Raw genomic sequence first — 24421 nt, forward strand, 5'->3', positions numbered from 1 at the left:
TCCTGGATGAACTGTTACGTTAACTAAGTAACGGCAGAATTGATTTATCTGTTCATAGAAGGCAAATCGTAATTCACCCAGTTCACTACATAAGTTGTACAAACCAAAGAATCCCCATTTTCCCTGTTTTCAGAAATAGAGTGAAGGTGCTAGCAGACTGTGCTTATCTTATCTTGTCTGCTGACAGTTTAAAACACACTTCTTACACCTGGGCCTAAACATGAGGACATGTCACAGTCACAGTATGTCATAGTATGTGAAGACATCTTCTGATGTGAGACGTGTGTGCATACTGGGGATAAATGGTGTTTTCTACTTCAATATGCAGTGGTCTTATGGCATTTTTCCATAACACCATTGCCCTGTTTTATGACAAATGGAAATGGACAAATGTACATATATATATATATATATATATATATATATATATATATATATTTATTTATTTTTTTTTTCATGTTAAAAAATTACTGACCATCTAAGAATGAAATGTATATGCTTCATGACTTATCAAAAACATATTCTATCACCAAAGAAACATTGTTGGAGTGTGAGTGTTATTCTCTCCACCCAACACAGAGACTTTAACGATCTGCTTCTAGGAGATAGATTACTGTAAAAAGCTCCATGTAGCTCCTTTACAACGTCTACAAAACTCTTCTGCATGGAGGCTGTGAAAGAAAGAGAGCTCACTGTGTTCAGAACTGAAGGTCTCTTCCCTGGTTACCTGTACATTTTAAGAGTTCATTTTTAGGTGAACATTATTAACTTTTAAAGCGATTAATGCCCATAGTTCCTTTTTTGGATTTTGGATAAAATGTGGAACTCAAAAAAGTCTACTTTCCCTGGAAAAAAGGAGCCCTTCCATTAAAAACTGTTGTCGATGTGAGATCACGCTCTCACTGGAAACACAAAACAAGTTAGGAGGTTTAGTCCAATGCAGAAAAATCATAGCGATTTTTGTGATTTTACAGCATGAGCAGCACTGAACTGTTGATGGAACGTGTTAGTGCTTTCACCCACCAACTGGCCCCTGTCTTGGGTCAGTGTGACATCTATGATCCCCATAAAATTTGATGAGCCTAAATCAAACCCAAAGCACAACATCTATTAAACTCTGCTGGGTTCTGTTAATGATGGATCTATGAGACATTTACTCTGTCTGGTTACCTTCACTTACTGTTTTTACTGTTAGATTCTCTGGTATCTGCCTTTATACTGATGCTCTACTTTTCAAACAACCACTTTTGCACTTAAACGCCAATCTAGACTTTCAGGCTCCTCCCAAATCAAATCATTGCCATGTTGTCGGCCTTCATGTGTGCCAAGTTAGATTTAAATCAGCTCATTCCTTATGGGTTGCATAAGTTGGTCGTTTGTTTTTATCAATATCTGAATTTGATGGGATTTTCTTTTTGTTTTTTTGCTTTCTGCCATAACCTCACCATTATGAGCCAGTTTAATTAAAGTCAAGACATAGAAGCCCTAAAAAAATACTTTAACCACATTTTAATTTTCTTTTTTATTGTCACAGAGTGAAATTGTACACAGCTTTACAAATAATTAAAATAAACTTTGAGTAGGATAGTGAGTGAAATGTTTACTGCAAGCAGACACACAATAATTTCCATGGAAGTTCCAGTTCTGATGGTCAGTTAAGAGAGAAGACATATATCTTTCAGAGACAAATAGAAAGTTGTTATTTTTACCCTGTAAAACAGGCGGTAACTGTATAGATAGTGAACAGGTTGACACATTCAAAATTGATCCCCAGTTGACAGTATTTTATTAGGCACATGTAGGATTACTAATAGAACAAGGTTATCTACACTATTATATTCAAATCAGGGGGAATATTTGCAGAGTTCTGTATTTGCTGAACTACTATGGTTGTATCACCAAGGTTTAATGGGCTTTATGGTCCAGACTGGATCTTTTCCTTTCATTCATTGAAACCTTGCTAAGGTGACATCAATTAATAAAGTTTTGAACAGTTGGTTTAAGATGATGTCACTCGTACCATGCCTCCTGTCAGACATGGCCATTACTCCCTCTCTCTTACTGCTCTGCTGCAGCTCCTTTACCAGAGGAGTCTGCTGGAGCATAGCTAATCATCAGTGGCTATGCTAGCTAGCATAGCCACTGATGATTGCAGAGACTCGGTTTTCTTGCACCGGATAATTGTTTCTCTGTCATCACCACACTGAGCAGTGTGTACACAAGTGTGATTGACAGCTCTTTGGCCTTCCTCCTGGCTTTGATTGGTTGTTTCTGAACGAGCGGTGTATTTCTGCAGATGGAAGTAAGATGAGAGAAGGCAGAGCTCGATTTTTTTTGTCACATGCTGTCACGACATGGTGACAGTTTCAGGTAATATCTAAAAAAAGATATTTCTCATAAAAGTTACATACTGCAGCTTTAAAGCATGGATTTCCTGGATTAGCGGAGGTAAAATTAAGGCAATGATGATGAGAACTTTTTTCATAGTATTTTTCTCTGCTGTCTTTTTGAAGCTGATTGGCTACGCCTTGCAACATTTTAACAAGGTGAACTGTGTTTTGTGTGGCTTTTAGCTTCTCTGGATCCAAAAATGTGTTTGTTGGCTCTCCTCTGAGACGAACAGAACGCCTGCATGTGTGTGTCTTGCTTTTTCGTCTGATGTTGTTTTCAACTGTTTCCTTCTGATCCTTTTTGTCAGACACACCGTACTTAACACACACATACACATTTACTCTAAGAACCTCAGAGCCATTGTTTCTCACACAGCAGGGCACAGCGTCGATTGCCAGTTGTGGAGCATTATCAGCCTCCATGTGTTTTGTGCAGACATGCTCTCAGCTGAGGGAGCTGGTTCACGGGCCGGTCATAGCAGCCTTATTTCCTTTTAATTGACTTAAGATGGGCAAACAAGACCTCGGCAAGCACACGGTACCCATTACGCTCACGCACAAAGCCAAGATGTACACTAATGAAGCTCACATAGTGACACACATATACAGGCGCAATTGCCCCTGCGTGTGTTAGCTGCTTTACAGTTCCATCAGACTAAATAAATGAGCAGGCTGGATTTTCCCAGTCAGCACTGCTGCCTTCCAACCGCCAGCACTTCTGCCAGAACTCATTCACAGTTGGAATGTTTTTCACTCACCTTGATGCATAATCTCAAACCAGACTTTGATGCACATTCTTGCCCCGGTCATGATTGGTCAAGAATCATGTACATAAAAATGTCCCCTATCCAAAAAGTGCTGCTTCTGCAGCGTCAGAAGCAGATATTGTAGATATTTTAAAAGCTATGGTTTCTGAACCACTGACACCTACAACTGCTTTTATCAGATCCCATAGAAAGGGCCAGAATGACTGGAGTTGGCTCCAGCAGTTTGAAATATTAAATAATATGAAGTTGTCCCTCATCCACCAGTTGCTGATACGTGTAGAAATCTTATTTCGCCTTTAAGGACATAAAATGAACTATCTGACTTACCGGAGGCCTGCAGCGGCTTTTGCAGTTTCTCAGATCACTATCCAGTTTGACACTTTACTAAATTCAGGAAGTTGCTTTAAATGTACTTGTATTTGTAATTTTAAAGGAATTAACAACATCTGGAGAGTGTTGGTTGACTCCCCTAGCTCCATAGGCAGTAACACCGGTGTGAAAATATGCAAAAACGATGTGATGAAACAGATGTGCTTGACGAGCAGGAAGTGAAGTGTGTTTTGTGTTAAATAATAACACAATTTAATATGCTGCGTAGCTATTATCTAGTTTAAAGTGCTTATAGAGTTAAAATAATTTCAATGTGCTGAAATATAAAACTTTAATTTAAAGGGAGTAGTACTTTTTTATTCTGTTAGACTCCAGTCTGCTCTGGAAGTGCTGGGTCTTTTTTTTTTACTAACCATCTCTCTTCATCTGCTCAGCTTTCATCTGGCAGTTAATGAGGGCAGATTGTGCATTCCCCCTTATGCCTTGTTCACACGGCAAGATTTTCATGTAGAGTTTTATCCCGATTTTTATTTTTGACAATCTTTAAGGCAGCCAGATTATTGGGATTGTTCTTTTTTTAAGGTTTTATTGGCTCTGGCGGCCTTTATTTGAGAGTGGTCAGACAGGACAGAGGGGGAAGACACCAGGCCAGGACTCAAACCTGTGACAGCCGCGTCCAGGACTAAGACTAAGACTAAGACTAAGACATGGGTTGTGCTTTACCTCTGCCCCTCTGTAGCACCTGTGTTGGGATGGTTCCTAATATAATCTGAGGAGATATTTTTGTTGTGTGTGGTGTGCTAAGAGTGATGTGGTCTGCTCAGATCTGAAGTCAGATCTATAGTTTATTTTTTCTCTGTTAAACATAGTCCACAATCACAGTCCACAGTGGGTTTACTCTGAGTTTTTTTTTGGTCTCAGGATTTTCTGAGATTTGAGTGAAATTGATTCATGTGTGGACATGTGTGCTCTCACAATTTTAAAATCTTGCCATGTGAACCAGGGATTACTCATTCACCTTCTTTCACCAAATATGCATGTGGGGGGCAAAATCATTACTAAAGTACACACACCTCTGTACTGCCAATAGAGACTGAAACCCAACATTTTTTGTTTTTTATCTCCTGTTTGTCTCCTGCAGGTTATTCCTAAAAAAAGAAGCTCCCTGCTCTACCAAAACCATTTCAGTTAATTTTTATACTTATGTTTATACATCTTCCAAGCATGCATCATAACCTATGCATTTCCATCCATCCACCCTGTCTCCCTCACTGCCCAGTCATTGTTTTCTCATTAGTGTGTGTGAGAAGAGGCCAGGCGGTTGGAGGAGAAGGAGGAGAAGAACATGACCAGCTTACGACTTGTCTGTCTCTGTTTGTCTGTCTGACTTTCTTTCTGTAGGTATGGCACTAAAGATTGATACACTTTTTAAAAAAGCTTGTCTTTTCTTAAAACAAAAATAGAAAAAAATCAATCTTTTACTTCCATCTGGAAGTAAACTAACTACTTTAATTTCTGCTTTATTTTAACAAGAGGAACGTTTCAGGTTCTTTAAACCAAAATGGCCTCTTCCTGAGAAACTCCATCAGCCTTTAACAGAAGACACTGGGCTCAGCTGTCTCTTGTGCTGCAGCACAGTTTTTTTTTTTTTTTTTGCTTTGAACAAACATTTGCCCTGTAGGCAGAGAATAAAGCATGCATCCTAATTCCAGCTCAGGATGAGATGGAATGAATGAGCACAGGATGGAGGAAAACACTTGTGTCTAAAGGTGGCGGCAGTTCGATTTCTCTAATGTATTTGATTTGTGGTCATCAAACTTTTACAAAACCTCACTTAAAATAGAAGTAGGATTTCAAATTCAAGTTAGAGTTCATGAACAGGCCATGTACTCTCACTCTGATTTCTTATTGCACATGCTTAATATTCTGATCAATTAGTTTTTTAGGTTTTTTATCACTAATACATCATGTCTGAGCAGTAACAGACTGGCACAATAACAGTCTTTGGTCTTTAAAATGACTTTGGGAGAATCACAAAAGATGTCAGAAGCTTTTAGGAAGGAAACTCCGTTTTCAGTGGTGCTACTTTAAACCAGGAGGTTCAACTTCATTAACTAACAGGAAACTGAATGTCTTACAGCAAAGTTATATTATTTTATCCTGTTGAAAAGTCTCTTTATCCATCATGGATCCTTCAGAATCCAAAATGCTGACAGTTGTTTGGAAATCTTACAACTAGAGGAAGGTCAGCCTAACTTAGAATAAATACCGCTGATGTTTACAGTTGGTAACTCCAACCCCAACAGGCATGCTAACTGTACCAATCACTAATACAAGATGCTGAATGAAGTTTAAATATCAACTCTGTAATCATGCTGTTTAACTGGAGGGCTGTGTAACACAGACTGCTTACTTGTCATAAACTAAACAATGGACTAAATTAATGGATGATTTAACAATTCAACATCAAGCACCAAATCAGAGCTTTTCCCTAAAAGTTTTAATGTTGTTCGCAACTGTGATTTATGTTAGAATTAGCTTGTTGAAACCATGTAGACTTGACATTGTGTGTTTTTAAAAAAAAAAGTTACTTAGCTGTTTTACTATACAGCTAAGTAAAATACATATGATGCATTTCTAATTAAGGGTTATATTTCTAAACCCTCCTGTCCAATAGCAGGAGGTTTTATTGTGATAGAATGTCAGTGATAAAGAAATACAGTCATCTGGAACTGTAGGATGTTTCTGAAGAAAATATGTAGATTTTAATAATGGAAATTAGGATAGGTTTTTAATTTATGCAGTAACTAAAACACAGTTTGTAGATATTTAAATCATTTCAAGAGAAATCCTTTCAAAATAAATTAACATAATTTGCATCATAATTTTCCAATATAGAATCCATTTGGTGCATCTACAGTGTCAACCACAAACAGAATTTTCCTTTTGAAAAATATATCAACTGCAAAATATTTCAGGAGACAGTTGAGACATCAAGTAACAAAAATGAGTGTAACAGAGTCTTAACCTAACTCTTATTAGACTCATTCTGACTTTAAAACATGAACTTGATTGTTTTGAGACTATAATAAAAAAAATTAAAAAAGGGATGACTTATTTGCTTTAAATTAGTTTTAACAAAAGCGAGGTATTTTTCTCCTGCTTTTTTTGTGCAAAGGCAGGACATTGCTGGAAACAGCATATCATTTCCTAAATGTTTGGTTTTGTAATTCAGCTAAATATTCCAGTCCCACTGTCTGAGTCAGCTCTCAGGTTCAATCCCAACTACACAGGTTAGCATACGGTGATGTTCTGCCCATGTACTGACCCTCAGCCAGTGATGGCTCTGTTGACCATTACATTATCCTTATGTACTCACTGCTTAACTGTGTATAGCTGCCATATTGTGTGTATATATAAAACGAATTACACTTGTAAATATTGACTGGTTGTTTATTTGTATGGTCTTGTGTTTGGTTGATTAGTAAACACTGAAGGTGTACATGCTGTTTACATGTTTAAGCTGAAGTTTGGAATTTTGTTTTGCTTTGATTTGAAGAATGTGACTGCATTCACCCAGCTACAGAACACACACTTCTTCAGTCCTACATACTGGAGCATCATGGTGAGCCTGTGAAATGTGTGTGTGTGGGGACAAAGGACAGCTTCAGAGACTCTGAGTGTGATTAGTACTAGATAGATAGATGAATGAGGATTATTTGTGTTCTCTTGGTTAAGATGAATAAATAAAAACTGATGGAATGGATATACACTGAAAGGTTCATGTGCACAATGAAGTCCATTTTTAATACCAGACTTTTTTTCCATCCTGGAGTTTGAACATTTTGTTTGGCATACAACTTTCCCTTATTACAGTTCATTTTTTGTAAATGTCCTTTGTTATTCCTAATTGCTTCTCTCTAAAATCACAGAGAAATCATTTGCAGGTGTTTCTCAACATCTGTAGGGAACCTGATATAGCAGTGACTAAATTTGTTTGAGCAGAGCAGCTTGAATAGTCATGATTGACCATATAGTGTTTTACAACCAGAGGGTGTCCTTACCGGCTCATGGAAATTTAATTTGTAATTTTTTTATTTATTTATTTTTTCAGAAGCAACATTATGAATTATAGCTACGTCTTTTATAAAGCCTAACTTCCATATGAAATAAATCCTATTTTACAATCATTGTTTAGTACATTTAATATGTTTATGATGGATAAAATGCTTCTAATCAGTCACATTTTCATGACTGTTTGGTCTCTTTGAAGCATATTTATTGGAACATGTTGGAAGTTTACTGTATGGAATATAGCTGCTTTTTTATTTTTGTGACAAATATGACAAATCAGTCATGCTGTTTGGATCTTTATTTGACAAGGAGTTATGCATCTACACTGACTGGGTTAGTTAATATGTGTGTGTAAAATGAGCTGAGAAGTCACAGGTTATGCAGGCTGGATTGGTAAAATGACTGCATGGCTATTTTCACACTGCAGAACTTAATGCTCAATGTTGTAAAATCCCATTTTATGTGGTTGTTCCCATTTCCGGAGATATATGACTGGTCTGTGATCAGAGGCCCAATTTCTAGGTGCTAAGTTGTGAAGTCAAAGTTCCTTTAAGTCTTGTTTGACATATACAAAATTTGTATGACAAATTAAGGTGACATTGTTATTTGATTGACTACATGGCTGGAAAACAAATGCTACTGTTTTTTAAAAACGTTTTATTGCCGACAAAGATGTGGATCGGCTCGGCACTTCTTTCTCTCTTCACAGTGGCGGGTGGATGTTTACAGCACATCCAATTTCCGGTAAACTTCACAGGGTGGCTTCCTTCATGATCGAGCCAGCACATTATATACATCACTGCCAAACATTGGTGAATAGGTGAAATCATATCCATGCATTTAAAACTTCACCATAGTCCAAGCCTTCAGCAAACGTTTCTCAATAGCAGAGCCCAGGCCCTCCGTATGGAGCAGTGGAGTCCACAGCAGTCCACAGCAGTCCACAGCAGTCCACAGCAGTCCACAGCAGTCCACAGCAGTCCTGTGCCAAAGCACTGCCTGTGCTTTGGCACAGGACAAGGGACTGGTTTTGACCAGCCTGCTATAGTGATAAAACAAAAATAAACTTTTAAAGGCTATTATTAGCAAATACATCCATCTATCCTTCAGGGGGAAAAAAACAACAACAAAATCTACAAATCATAACCTAATTGTGTCTGGATTGTTGGGAAAAGTAGCTCTTGGAGCGAGTTTGTAGCCTCTTCATTCAGTTCAGTAATCAATAATGCTCACAGCGCACAGGAGTCTTGGTTCCACACACCTTTTGTTCTTTGAACAAATCAAGATATCTCAACCAATCAGATTGGGGATTCATCAAAGAGGAAAAACTGCACAGTTTCTCTGCTGTCCACCCTTGTTCATGCTGCAGGTTTGGCTCTGTTGCAGCTCCTCTTGTCTGTGGGTCTTTACCTCACTGACCAGAGGTACTCACTCAGCAGGCTCTGTACTCATAGCAGCACAATTCTCTTTGGTCATTCCTTTGACTGAGATACCATGAACAACATGAAGACATGTTTACTGAAAATTATACTCTACACCTTTAATTACTTTATGATCCACAAAAAGAAAACTGTATTTTTGATTATGAAGATGGTAGAAAGAGGAGAGAAAAGAAGCAACAGCATGAACTTGGGTGTGAACTGATGGCCATTCCAAAATGTTTCACAGTAGACGGAACCATTTGCTAAAACTGCAAAGGTATAAAGAGGAAAAAGTTTGAAACGACCACAACCCACTGAGACAACAGCAGTGGGTTATAAACATTTACCTTACCTTGGAATGGAAGATAAAAAACACAGGACTTCATCCTCATTGGTGACTGCTTCATTCAGTAACACCACAAATGTGTCCTGCCATCTAAAATCCTGAGTGAACTATTAATTATTATACACAGTGACTAATGAATGGAATGTATTTGGCTTTAAGTTAGATTCATGTCTATGATCTTGCAGAATCTGTACTAAAATGTGAGCCAGTTATAGCTTTGAAAATCAATTTTTTCATAATTGCTTTAATATTTTCATGTTTTTGTGATTTACTTGTAGTTTAGAAACATATTGGACATATTGGCCACAGAACTGCTGATGTATTTGTGTTTATTTCTTTATATGATATTCTGCACTTGAATAAATAGTTACTTACTCAGACGGCATACAGGGAAAAATACACTGTTATTCAAGTGTGCTAACAAATACACTGCCTTCCTCAAATAACTAATCATTTTGAAAAATCATATGTAAATATCCATTTAAGTATATATTTATATCTTTTGCCCAAAACTGAGCTGCTATATTTTGAAGCATAATGTTTTCAACAGGAATTTGCTCACATGAGACACAATTTTAATGGATAGTGCTTCAAAGTAACCATTGCTAACACTAAGACAATGACTTCAGACACATATGCACCTCCTTTATAGCAAACAATCTGCTAATCTAATCATAATATTGATCCACCTGTATTGATAGAGTAAGGTGATCATTTGTTCCAGGCTGTAGATTTGATCTGTCCTAATACTCATCTAAAAAAATAAACTGTTCTCTCACCACAAAAAGCTAAATATTCAAATGTCGTAGTGTATTTATCACTTCTAACACTTTTCTCAAATTCTAGAGATACAAAAAAGCTATAATATTTATAAAGCAAATGTTAATAACTACCAGTGTTTCTGTATGCAGTTGGCTCATTGGGAAATGAACTGCCACATTTACTTAGACAACATATCTATACACATTCATTTTGCAGTGTAATTGTATAAGTGGTAGTTGTTTACATTTTACAGCCAGTAAGTGAGCAAGCATCTTATTTACAGTTCAGAAAATGTGATTTACACTAGAGGGTGTAAACATTTAAACTGGAATATCCAAACCGTCTCTACAGCAAAGACCACCCAACTGGCAAAGACTTACCAGGTGTAACATTCTCTATTGCAGGGTGAAACTCTGGGCTTACCAGGAGGCTTTAGAACTTGAAGCATTCAGCCATTTTGCTGTGTGCAGTTTGGTGTCCCAATTTAAACCATTACACTCCCCTTTGTAATCAGCCCCAACGATTATAACCTTGCCCCGCGCCTCTGATTACTGTCCGAGTGTATTTTGGACGGTTCTGGGAACTCAAAAAGAAAGAGAAAAAAACTGCTAGTGGTCCCCACAGAACTGCAGGTTCCACAGACGTACAGTAACCCAGTCTGTGTGTGTTTATGTGTGGGTTGCTGTTCGTTTGAAGTGCTCATTCCCCCCCAAATTACAGTGCTGCCATAATGAAGTATTACCATGTGATTCCAGAGCAGACCACTACAAAGAGGAGGAACGAGTCTATATGGGTTTTGGACGCCTGAGGTCAAAGGTCAAGTGAGACGTCCGAGCCAAGAGCTTTAAACCAGCCAAAGTTTCTGGATGTGTGTTCAGGTGTGTATTTGTACATGGAGAAAAAGTCAACCCTAAAGTTCTGAGGCCTTTTTGTGTGCAACACTGCGTATGAAAATATTTTCATGAGCATTCTTTGTCTTTGTGGATCCACTGTGTGGCTGTGTTAAAGCTCACTTTGAGCTCACACACACTCGCGCACGCCCACACGTTTAGAGGTAGGGGCTGTTTTTGGCTGGGGGCTGTGCAGGCCTCACCTACGGCCTCCTTGACCTGATGAATGTTACATGAAGCTCGGCTGCCTCTTACATAATGCATCAGTGTAAGTATGCCATTGGATGGTGTATGTACACCACTGGCACCTTCAGCCACCTTGACTTACCGGCACCTACTCTTTTGTTCATCCACACATACAGTACGATAGCTTTATGAGGACAGGAAGACAGAAAATGTTTAATGTTTGTCTTTCACTTCATTCTCTGTCATCTTTTTCCTGGTTTTATGTTTGCAGAGATCTGGATATGATGTCTTTTGTTTCTTATTCTGCTGTTGCTGCCTGAGTGAACGTCATATTTAACTACAGCCTCGGATATAATCTTTCGACAAGAAAAAAAAAAAATTCTGAATCATTATTGCCTGTATTTCTGGGATTGTTGCTTTACATGGCAAAGATTAAAATTGTATTATCTGATTATGAGAAACATGGGAGGAATGTATCTGCTCTGGACCTTGGAGTGCTGATCGGTTGTGTGTGTATTGTGTACTTTGTAATGCTTCATTTTACACCAATTAGTCCTAAAGGTGGACCACCCACCCATCGTAGTCCTCCGCCTGTGCTGGAGCCACTGGTCTGCCTCTGATGAGTGGCTGTAGGATGTGGCCCTGAGCCAGCAGTTGACATTTTAGGGTTCTGGAGATAGTGATTTGATTTTTTTTATCCAACACCAAAAATACTTGACTCATTTGAGTTCTTGAGACATTAGAAGTCTAGTTCTTGAAACATTTTGGCAATATGGCATGGTGCCTTATTCTGCTGAGAAAGGGCATTTAGTGTCCAACTAGCTAGCGTAACAGGTCAACAACAGTGTTTGGGTGATGGTTGTTTATTACAGAGTTTTCATACATAATTTAAATGTCTTATGTTAATGTATCTGGAATTAAAGCCTTAAAATATCTTCAAATTATTTGAAATGATCTAAAATGGCCTCAAATATTTTAATTACACGTCTTAAATTTTGTTGTGGCAGGACCGTTTGATCTAAAATCTAAAAGTTTAAAGTATATTCTATGAAGTAGTCTTTGTTCTTTGTTTTTTGGTGGAATTTTAATGTCACACAAGCTTTTAAGTCGCACGCAGACATTGTAAGTGCGATTTGGGACTCAAGATGGTTGAGGGTGCCAGTGCCTAGCTGCTTATATAGCCTTGCTAGCTAGCTAATGTTTTTATGTCCATCAGAGCTAAGTATACGTTTACCTCCACTTGGCTGGACAATGTTTATCCTTGCCACTGGCTCCCCTCTGTTGCCAATGGTCTGTGCTATTACTATTAGCATTGATCTAAGAACATTACTGTTGAACAGTTCTGAATCTGACATTCATTTCCAGAAACTTTTTTTCTGTACAGTACATTACACAATGTCCCTGCCACCCAACATGAGCTCTAGCATCTCAGCTGGTCGAGAAATACACTCGGTTAGAGCACTAAGGGACGGTAGAATCTAGTTCACTAGCCAGATATACTATGGATATTCACAACATGAATGCATGACCCATTAAACATTATATTGTACCAATTATGGCATTGGTCAACTGCAGTCCTTTGCAAATGCAATATTACAGACTCTGGTACTGTTATAGATGTTATACAGGTCTATAAAAACCCTAACTTTTTCAACTCACTATGAGTTCAAACTAGAAAGCACCCCATACACTATAATTAAGTTTTGTTTATCTCTGCCCATTATATGCCCAGTGATATGCTTGCCACTCATTTAAAGGCTCATTCATTTGCAGCATAAAAAGGTTCTGCAAGAAGTTCAGATTTGACTTTGTTTCTCTGCAACACCTGCACTCTATTAGCACGCCACTATAAAGGCCGTTGTTTTGTTTTTCTTGCTGTTTTATTTTTCCTTGTCACTATGAGTCAGAGAACAATTTATGTGAAGGACATGACAGTTGTGGCTGGAATACAATCAGCCCACGTTTCTGGCAGATTCATTTAGAAACTGAGCCGGAGCAACTCCATCCTCCTGAGGCAGGAGCCACAGTGGCAGCGTGGCTGCTATCAGCTAGCATCTTCTGCTTCCAGCCACTGACCAGTCTAGATTCTACTTTATAGCTAGCGTGCTAACAGCAGTGGGGCCAAGAACCCTTTAGCGAGTGTCTCCTCCAAATCAGAGTGTACTAAATGAAAACCATTCCCCACTGCCTGCTGCAGAGCTCTGCTCAGGGACAAGAGCAAAGGGGTCAGCAGCTGGTGGAGGATATGGCAAATGTTTATGAAAAAAATGCTTTCTCAAGCCCACCAAAAACACACACTTGGGGCGGAAAAAAATTCTCTGTCCCTGAACAGCCAACAGCTGGGAAGGGTTGGGAGTAGCCTGAAGGCTGGCAAGTTGCCCCCTCCCCTCCTCAGTCCAGATGGGGGAGGTTAGACTGAGGCTAGCTGCAACCCACTCCACCCACCCACCTCCTCTTTCCCCCCTCCACTTCCCAAACTTCCCATTCCCATTAAGAAGAGGCTGAAGATTGCAGAGGAAGGGAAAGAAGGAAGAAAAGCAAAGGAGCATGACTGCTCTGTTTTTCACCCCAGCCCTCCCTCCCTCCATCCTCAGCCTAATCAAATAAAGCAGGAAGCTTCCGAGACGGAAGAGGAGTGTTTATTGATATTTGTACGAGCTGCTTCACCCCCTGCCCCGTCCCTGCCGTTTATTTTCTGTTCACCACTTTTGAAAACGATGATATTGTCAATGTTTTTGTCTCATATATCATGCTCAGTTGAATGCTTGAACACTGCTGAGGCAAAACGGTTGTGTTGCTCTCAGCGTCTTATAATATACCATTATCTTAAATTGAACCAGTGGGAAATTACACACCAGCTCGACATCCGTTGTAAAATGGCCATGACCAGTCCATTTATTGTAATAACAGGGTGTCATATGAAATGAAATGGCATGAAATAAGACTAGATGACCCACTTCATTCATAATGTTGGGAAAACATAAAGAACACATGCAACCTGCACCATGGCCAGGTCAATTCTTTTGAGAGGATTGTGTTGCAGCTGTGTATGCTTCTCTCTAAAAAGCTGAAATTACATCTTTAAGTACAGTAGATCAACTCACTCACTCACTCAGATGTAGCCTTTCAGTGATGAGAGCAGGATAAGGGTCTTTCTGTAGATTTTACTGTGGTTCTTGTAGAGAGCTGTACGTCCATCCAGTCATGTACTAGAGTCCTCATAAACTGCCAAGCTGTAATGGCTTTTTAACTTTTGATGGCAGTACAAGACCTCTATTGAGCTTTAAAATATGGCAAAGCAATGGGACTCCAGTCTTTGACCAATGTTGAGACAATAAACATTACAGTAGAGGTATAAAGTGCACTGAAGCCAAGCCAGACCTCTGTCACTTCCTATAGAAGTACATGAGCACAAACTCCAGCTAGTATCAGATTTTTATAAGGCTATATAAAAGTCAGAAAGAGCCACCGGATGGTTTCACTCTCATGAAAATCGTCCCCACAGACTAATGAAAGCAACCTTTTACTTGTCTTAGTACACTAGAAGGTGTTGCAGGTTTTATTTTAATGAAAGTCAAAACCAAGTTCCTGTCCTAATAGACTGATATTTTCAAAAGCCCATTAAGTTTCTGTGAGACAGCAACTGTGTTTCCATCCAATTGTTTTTCAGATTTTAAGAAAACTTTTGAAAAATGCTAAATAGACTTTTTTCCATTTACTAGTTTGGAGAGAATCAACCACACTACGCAGAGTGTGACTTCTTCAGATGTTGATGCTGTGCATAATAAACAAGATGTAGAGGTTGCAACACTAGCAATGACCTCACATCTCAGAAAAACATGGAGGTTTGGACTTAGAACATTTCCGGATCGTTCTACCACTCCCGGCCCACAGTCCTCCCCTCCGTGATGGAGGTTTGTACTTTGACATGTTTCTGAGTTTGGTGCTTCTGTTAAGACATGCCCACCACTGGATGGGAACATTTACTACGTCCGAATGTATTTGCCAAATGTGTTTCCATCCCCCCTTTTGCACATTAAGTCTTTTAGAAAAGCCGAAAACCACCTAGTGAAGGCAACAAAACTTACGATGAAACTGAAAAAAAAATAGAGGATGTTATTTTGAATTTAGTAATTTCCTTCAACCTTTTCTAACACAACACTTCAACATGCCGATACATAGACTTAGATAGAAACACGGCTACTGTTGTGTTTGACCCTGCAGTTCTGAGAAGCTGCTGCAACAAACAAAGAGCAACTTTTTCTTGAACTGCCGCCGTGAGAGGCTGTCTTGTAATTTTCAATGGATCTTTTGTTGGAGGTTATTGAGAGGCGGCAGCTTGATTTTCCCCTCAAGCCATATTAGTGTGTGTGTGCATGCATGCTGTTCTGTGACGTATCACTCGTTGTGGCATTGTATGTGTTCATTGGGAGAATGGTGCAGTAATCCAACACAACCTGCAAACGTTTGGGCCTGGTGCCAACGTCTCTCTGCAGGTCGCAGCTCCCGACCTCCAAGTGCCAATCAGTGTCTTTGAGAACCGTCTTCTTCCACTGCAAATGTCCCAACATGCACCCTACTCAACACAGGCCTTCAGACCAGAACTACTCCCTGTGCTCATTTGTTTCAAATCAACTCTGTGTTAATTTTCTTGTACAGGCAGCCAACATATTATTATGAAATATCATTACAATTAATAGGAGGAGGAGGATTTATTAAAACCTTCACATACATTTTTAAATCAATTAGGATAAAATGTGTAAAACTGCCATCTTGGGAAAACCCGAGTTGTGCCATAGTCACTTCTTTTTTGGAAATACAGGTGAAAGAAAAAAGCAATTAAGAAAAGAGGTGGGAAATATTCTGTAACAAATGGAAGGTGCAAAATGTAAGTGATGGATGAATGGTAGAAATTAAAGAAAAAGAAATGAGGATCCACATGACAAGTTTGACTCTTACAAATAAGAGATTTAACACATATTAATGAAAATGTGAAATAAATTTAAAAAGGAAGAAAATAAAGAGATGAATGAAGATGGAATAATGAGAAGAGATCAAAAGAAAGTAAAGTGTAAGGAGTCCCGTTCCACTGTGTATAAATGTGATTCTTCAACAGTTAAAGCTCAATCAAACACTCACATGAACATAAATCCATGTTTAAACAGGCATGCACACCTCCAAGGGAAAACCATTTGTAGGATGTAATTGTAAGGTAATGGAGGTCAGTCTGAGAGAGGTTAGGGGTTAGAGGTCAGAAGTGTGTTGTTGCAGGGACCTTAGCCAGTAGCCATCAGCCGGGGTCATGTCACATATGCATTTGTACCGGTTAGTGTCAGAAACGGAAAAGCAAAACCATTCAGACTTGAGCTGAAAACATGAGGACCACTGGGCCGCACGCACTACCACACACACACGCCTACACACACCTTCTCTTTTAATTTTTTTTTAATAATTTGGACATCACTTCATATTACCTGAAGCAAGCTCTCTCTGCTCCCAGCCGTGTGTCACTTCGCAGCACTCTAACTCACCCGGAGGTGTAATTGTAGCCCTGCAGGTCTCTCTGTGTAAGCCTGCCGCACGTCTCCAATACCCACAGCTATTAACATATGTAAGAGCAACAAGGTCTCACCTTTATTGAGAAAAGCCAGGCCGCCCTGCGAGTTCATTAGCCCTCAGCCGTGTTGAATTAGAGGCGGTGCAGCCCTGCACTGTTTCACTTTGCCGTTCAGTTCGCTGCTGACTTACACACTCAACCCACTGCTTCTTCAGACAGCTTCTGGGGTTGTTGTACATATGAACTAATATCACATTTATTATATCTATTTACTGTCAACAAGCTTTTTTCTGCTTTTTTTTCTATAACATTTTTACCAATTTTTAGATTTTTTTATTATTATTTTAAGAGTTCTAGAAATTTTACATCTATTATAATGTCCAACATGTCCGATACCACTTCACATAGCACTGCATTTAATTCAGTATAAATACCGTAATATTACAAATAGTACTATGCAATGTCATGCTATTGCAAAATGAAACTTAGCAAAGTCTTTTTTTTTTCTGGGGTCTAAATTGTTTACATACTGTGTGTCATTTCTCTGTTGCAGCCTGGTTCACATGTAAGCTACTTTTTACACTAAACAAATCATCATCAAGACTTACAAGCCTAATTAAATATCAGGACAGAAATCATGAGGTCCAGCATTGGCAGGACGGTTCTGTAAACAAGGCAAAGTTCTAATTAAGGTCCATTATCACTTGGAATCTTGTCCACATCCTCTTGGAAATGTCACTTTTTAGAAAAAGGAAGACCGAAACAATGATTCTTACTGTATTCTTCATATGAAGAGCATGTATTTCATTTTCAGCAGATTATCCAACCTAACAAGGTTACAGGGAGAGCAGTAGGTAGCGGAAAAGCATTGATTGTCTTTGAGTTGTACGAAACAAACTTTTTTAGTTTTCTGCACTTTCTATTTGAAACTACTTTATATTAATGCTGCCTGTTTCAGAGGGAAATGGACAAAATTAAAGCTAAAAAAGTGTCAAGTACAGACTTTTAAATTAGAGAAAAAAAATGTTTGCTCTCCTTTTGTTAGCTGTTAGGTTTTGACTTTGACATACTGTAGCTATGAATTTTTAAAAACGTCCTGGTGCTTTTCTCAGCAGAAGAACAGCTCAGAGTTGTTCTGCTGACTGACTGACTGTCCCAACATGTGGTCAAACAGGTAAATGCAGAAATGAATCTAACAAAGTCAGCCCTCTTTCTTTTCAGGTGATATAATTAGGCAGTAATAACGTTAAACAGCTAATGTCCAGAGTGTGCACACTAACAGACAAAGCAAATGAGATTACTGCACAAGCAAAACCTTCGATGTTGCATGTTTCCAGAGGGTTCTCACAGAGTAAGCTAAGACATGTGTCCATGAGTGTTGTCCTTGTTTGCTGTCCGGATCAGCCTGGAAACAGACACCTTGGAGCAGCTGAGCATTTGGCTGTGGGACAACCCTCCTCACAGAGAGGAGCAGAACTGTTGACCTCCACACGCACCAACAAGCAGCACATCATCGCACGCCGACACGCAGACATCCATGTCCTCTTGAAGACACACTCTCACACAAACACATTCTCCTGAAGTCCCACAGGAGACAGACGCTGCCATGTTTACTGCCGCGCCGGAAATTTTAACAGGAAGGAGCTCTAGACCAGCGGCTATCATTCACGCTGTCTTCCTCCCTGTCCATCCGTCTCTCCCACTCTTTTTTTTGTTGTTGTTTCTTTCAGACGTCTTTACATCAACACTTAGGTCAGTTTATTTGTCTGAAGCAACAACTCAGCAAGTTTTATTGCTCGGCAAATCCAAATCAGGAGGGGGCGTAGCATATAAATTTCCGGAAGAGCGCGCCAGTGCACACACTCAGGAGAATGTAAACCGGGCCTGGAGCATAAGCGATAACAAATAAGAGATGTGCTCGAGCTGCGAGCAATACACTCCAAATGTTTTTGTTTTTATTTCGAAGGACACAGAGGAGTCTGGCTGGAGCTGCAGCCAGAAAAACACTCCAGACCTTCCAAACACTGTCGGCCACGCTGTCTCCCCATCGAGAGCCTGCTGGTCCGGCCTTCACACTCTCTTTTTCTCTCCTCTCTCTGTAGAAGTTGAGGGGAATCCAGTGGTCCTAATGATCCATTATGAAGAACCTCAAGCTGTCTAACCCATTAGTCTACAAATGGTCCTTACTTTACTTCAAATTCTTTTATTTTTTTGAAAAAAAAAGCTTAATTTTTCTCTTAAAAGGTTTGTAATAAATAAGTAGATGACTAAAGTTTCCACAATTTAAAAGGAAAATATTATAAATAATATTCACATAAAAAAGCTATTTAAAAAAGGGCTAAAACTGTTTTGGTTCAGTCCTTTTTAAAAAGTAATGGGATAGTTTGGCTTTTTTTAAAGTTAGGTTCTGTTCATATCATCAGCCTGGTTCTAAGGACAATCAAGAGACTAGTTAACCTAACAGTCAAGTTTTTGGACTGTGGGAGGAAGCTGGACTACCGGATCAGTTTGTAAGATAAGCCCCAATTTTAATAAACTTATGTACTGATCCAACTAGTCCAATAGAATGGAAGCTATCATATTACACAATGTCCCATTGGCTCTGGCTGCTTGTCACCAGCTCCAGTAACTCAGTCCAGGCTCTCATTGAGGTTCGTTTCATCTGTCTGAATGTACTCCCGGTGTTTGGTAGAAATGATTATCCAGTTATAAAGCCTCTGTCATCTCACACAACACATCATCTGTTCAGATGAAAAGCCGCACAAATGTTTTTCCATAAAACTGGAGACTTCTTAAATGCAATTTTCCATCTTGTCTCTTTCATTCACTCATAGTTTTCGCTTTTCGCTTTTTCATTTTTTTTCTGTCTAATTAAATTAGCATAAAGCTCATTGAAAATGCCCTCATCTTTACTGCCACGACTTCACTGTTTAGCTTATTTACTTCTTTACCAATGCTGAATTGAATTTTAAGCAAACAATAAGTAAAGTTGGGTTCTATTTCGTTTGAGGTGATTAATAGGACGTCTGTACTGACCCATACATTCACAGTGTACCTTATAGAGACAATAGGAATTAGCACTCCTTCAGTCAGCATCTGGTACCACTCTGTGTTTTTGCTAATGGAATTTTTTCGGCTTTCTTACTGTTGAGCATTTGTTTCCAGTTTCCTGTTCTGCATCCTGAGTATGTTTTGTGGGATCCAAAGTTGGTGGCTGGAGTTTAGCTAAGGGTGTATTCACACCAGGCCTGTTTGATTCACTGTAATCAAACTTTTTGTTTGTTTCTCCGGTAGGAGAAAGGTCCGGTTGGTTTTAGGTAGTATAAATGCATAACTGAATTCTAATGTTGCCCAAAAAGGCAAACTCTGATCTGTCTGCAAACCTGGGCCTCAGTTTGGTCGAAATGAACTCTGGTGTGGTTTCAATGCATATGTGGACACTAAGCAGACTGGAGACTGCTCCTAAAGCAGGAGGAGGACTACAGAGCTGGGCCTTCTGGGTAAATACAACCAAAACAAACAAGCAAGTCTAACGCTACTTCATGCAACAAATGCCTTATGGTCTTTTGCCAAAGACAAAAGAACAATCCTCCAAATGTTAATACTTTGTCTACATTTTCTGAAGAAAAAAGTTGTCCTCGGTTTCTTCTTGGTGTTATTTTCTTCAGTGATTCTTGGAGCAGAGCAAGGGGTAAAAAGGTTTCCCAAAGAGTTTGGTTTGTTCAGCACAGTGAACCGTGAAAGCGAACCGCACCAACTGGAAATTATGGTTTCCAGTTTAATTGAGTCTACTGGACTAACAAGTGTAAAAACACCTTATGGTGAATAAACCCTTTATCAAGTTTAAAAAAGCAGCAAATCTAGCCATTAGCCACTACATTTCTGGAACAGATTTAATCAAAAAGACTTTCAAATGAGTTTCCATTTTCAAGTTGTCAGCTTTATAGTTCTGAAGTGGCTGTGTTGATGACAATTTGCCTACACTTATTGATTTTTTTTAAAAAACTAAATTTTTTATTCTGATGTCTTTTCAGATGTAGTAGTTTGAGATATGTGTTGCAGTATTTTCTCTAGTCCCTCCATTAGTCATTAGTTTGTAGAGGGATACCCTAAAACCTCTGAGTGATGGCTAGTGTGCAATGCTTGTATATTTCCCTGAAGGTATGCTCTTCTGTGACAGCATGTCAGAAACATCTTTCCAAAGAGAAACTTGAAAGGCGTCGTAATGAGGTGCCCAGACCGACTCCGTCAGCCTCGGTTAATTTGCAGCAGGAATAAATCTCTAAACCTCATAGATGAACTGGCTCAGCTCTGTTTTTATAGTAGTTAATTTGGTCTCTATCAAAAACTTGCAGCCAAAGGTTAAAAGCTAAGAAAAATTTTTAAAAAGCAACCAAAAATAACTGCATCTGTTTCTAGACAAAATCTGTAAAGAAATCCAGTATGTATTTTTCTATGCTTGTAGGAAAGCTTGTAGGTTAAATAACTTTGGTAGTGGAGGATAAATCTCCTTTCAGTGATATATAAATTAAGACATCCAAGTATTTTATAGACTTATTGACATTTCTGTGACCCGTTATACATAACACACTCACTCCCTCTCCTTTTGTGTGAGCCAGGGCTCTGGAAGTGTTGAAGGGAGGGAGGGAAGGAGGGCACTGAGGGTACAGGGTTGCTTCAGGGCCAGACTGAACTTCCTGTGAAGGTGTAAGGGATAAATGCAGAGAGAGATGCATGGAAGGGGTGAGGCCGTGTGAGGAGATGAGAGTCTGAGCCCGGCTTAGACATCTCCCATTCTGAGGCTGCTGACATCCCTACTGGCTATCATATCTTTTCGTGCCCGTAACACACAACTCACACACTTTTCAATTTTTCACTCGCTTCCTTTTGCTCGTCCCCTATTCTGACCCTCAGCACTGCTTTTACAGAGAGAACAGATACTTTGTCCTATTGGACCACTTGTAAAAGCTTCTATCCCTTTCATTCTCCGTGGCTTCTGCACACATCAAAAGCAGAGGCTGTTTAACAGTGCCAAGTCCTCTGAGGGTCATGGCAAAGGACACACTCACTAAGTGTGGAGGTTCATAATGCCCTGTGTTTGAGTTTACCGCCTGAAGGCACTGTGGACTTTACTGTGGTTGTAGAGAGAAAGCGATATTATGAACTCTTTCCAGAACTGAACCTTCCTAGGGCACTAGCAGAAAAAAACAAGACTAAGTTAGTAGTTATGTCTATTCATCTAGTCAATCCAATACTCACCAGGCTTCACCAAGTGCACCTCTCATCAAGTTTGGAGCTTTGTTCTTACAGACAGAAGCCAATTTCAATGCATCAAATTTCAAAGACAGGTTAAGTTTGATATAATCAGCATTTTTATCACTGAAGGTAACATAGTTAGTTGATTGTGTTATAAAATGGCACAATGTGCCTGGAAAATATATAATACCACCACTTTAAGTGGCACACTACTGGCTTCATATAAAATAGTCAATATTTGCCATTTCTTTAAAGAATGGTACCAATGCAAGACAGAAATTGGATGCTCTGGTTCACCCATATCCATCTGTGGCATTTTCAAGTGTGTACTTCTACTGTAACTGCATTACAGGTGGTTAATTTGTTTGCTTTCTACAATTTATTATTAAATTAAAAAAAAACATTTTTTCTCTATTCTCTTTTTTCCATGTGGTGTTACATGACATGTCCCTGCTCGTTTGACCGTCCAGGTGAGTACCACTTTAAGCTTCTTGACAGCAACCATGCAGTGTGCTCTCTTATCCTTCTTTCGTTCCTTGGCAACATGTTTCAGTGTTAGGCCTTCACATTCCCTCCCAGAGACCCTTCTTTCAGCCCGACACCCTGTCATTATTTTAATCAAATGCAATTACCATCGCTATGGGGACAATGGAGATTTGTTGACTGTCCTTTTTCAGCCACCCCTAGTCACTGCCCCCTGGATCCCACCCGTTCAGCCTTCCCGCACACACATAAACACCCCCACATGCATGCACCCCTACATGCACTAGAGCAAACAACTGTCTTGGGAAAAAGGGCAAGAGTTAAAAGTCTGAGGGCCAAGTAGACGTGTGGGCTTGGAAAGATGAAAATATACATTGTACTGTACAAGGTTCACCAACAACATTTTTGTTTTGGGGTGGAGAATTTGATTGAAGTGTTATGGGAGACTTTTGTTTGACTGGGAGTAGTGATCAGTGTGTTTAGGAGTTGTCCATGTGCGGTTTGGCACATCAACTAGGCGTTCTTTTGGTCAGTGGGTGGGAAAAGCAGGGGGGAACATAATGACCTTATGATGCTGTTGTGGGGCGAGGCGTTGAATTGACCGCTTTTGTGGCGAGTGACAGAAAAGACGCCTCGTCCAAAAGCAGGCCGGCCTTTGTCCTCATTCCTCCTATTATCTTTGCACCATTGCAAAATGTGTTTTCAGATAATCTCTGAAGAAAGGGCAAGATGGCTTCAGAGGACGGTTGTGTCTGTTTGAGTGGAGAGAGACAGGAGGCGTTGGGGGTGGTGGTTGTTGTTGAATAGCCTCCTCTGTAGTAATGAGAAAGGGGGAGAAGAGTGGGATAAAGACTGTAAGTGTTCTGGAGATGTGACCACCACACCACCACCTCTTCTGCCTTGTGGGCACAAGAAAATAATTCACTGATCTGTCATCTGCCAGACATTACCCGACACTTCCTTCCTCTACCTCAACTCCTTTTTTTTCACATACTCCCAGCTATACTCAGAATTCATTCCCGTCCACCAGACACATAATAACTCTGAATCCCTCAGTGGCCCCCTCCTAGTGTGAGAGGACTTAGCTAGTGGCTCCAAAACTTATGAATCACCCTCAGGTAGACTGCAAATCTCTGTTACAGAAAAAGATGACTTTAGGTTGAGCGAGTGTGAGGATGCTCACTCTGCACAATGCTCTTCAAAATGGAGGCAATAAAAACATCAAACACCAACTGGGAGGGGGAATTCCTCATGCATGGCTACTAACCAAACATGAAATGTTTATGCTTTCAGTGTGTGGGATGGTGTGGAATTGCTCACTCACGAAAAGCAGGGGACAAAGTTGTCTCTGATCCACATGTGGTACCTCCCGCTACTTCATGTATTCTTACAACAGTTCAAGGAACGAAAGGCGGCAGCAATCCCCTGACTAAAGATACGGATATTGAACAGGACAGGAACATTAACATTTTACCAGAGCCTTTCCTCCACCTCTTCTTCTCTCACCGTCTCACTCCTTCCTTTGACATGGTGTTGGCATTCCCCAGAGCTGTAGTACACTTACAGCATACTGGGGGAAAGTGCCACATTTGGGAGTCACAGCAACACAACATTGAGAGAAGCAGCAAAGTGGGCTGAAGAGAACTTTCTTAGCAATAAAGTAATTGTGAAGACTGTTTGGTTGAGGAGCCTTGAGGAAACTGCTTTGTGCTTCAACTCTCGGCTCTCTGGTAGACATTTTTATTTTCCTATGCTTTTCTGTGTCCCATAATATAGTTACATTTATATTAATTTATGCCTACAAAAGCTTTGAGACAGTTATTTTATTTTATACAGTCAATGTGAAAAGAAAGTGCAGTAAATATTATACATTTTAGCAGATGATTAGCAGGCTCATCAGTTCTTTAAGTCTTATTTCAGTTGTAAAAAAAAAACAACTATTGGTTCCATGTTAAGAAA

At 39.5% G+C, this 24421-nt stretch overlaps 1 protein-coding gene across 5 annotated transcripts in view; it reads left to right on the forward strand.

The window, feature by feature from the left end:
• Positions 1–24421, forward strand: part of bcas3 (BCAS3 microtubule associated cell migration factor) — a 328257-nt gene that overhangs the window by 173532 nt on the left and 130304 nt on the right. Inside the window, exon 24 of one of the 5 annotated variants that reach the window (XM_028044831.1) lies at positions 4629–6989. The exons of the other annotated variants lie outside the window; for them this stretch is intronic. Coding sequence (XP_027900632.1) covers positions 4629–4639 — 11 coding nt within the window. The 3' untranslated portion in view covers positions 4640–6989. Of the gene's footprint in view, positions 1–4628; positions 6990–24421 lie in introns of those variants that run through there. 5 annotated transcript variants of the gene reach the window in all.

Source organism: Xiphophorus couchianus, chromosome 18 (assembly GCF_001444195.1).
Source record: "Xiphophorus couchianus chromosome 18, X_couchianus-1.0, whole genome shotgun sequence".
In the NCBI taxonomy this organism is placed as follows: Eukaryota; Metazoa; Chordata; class Actinopteri; order Cyprinodontiformes; family Poeciliidae; genus Xiphophorus; species Xiphophorus couchianus.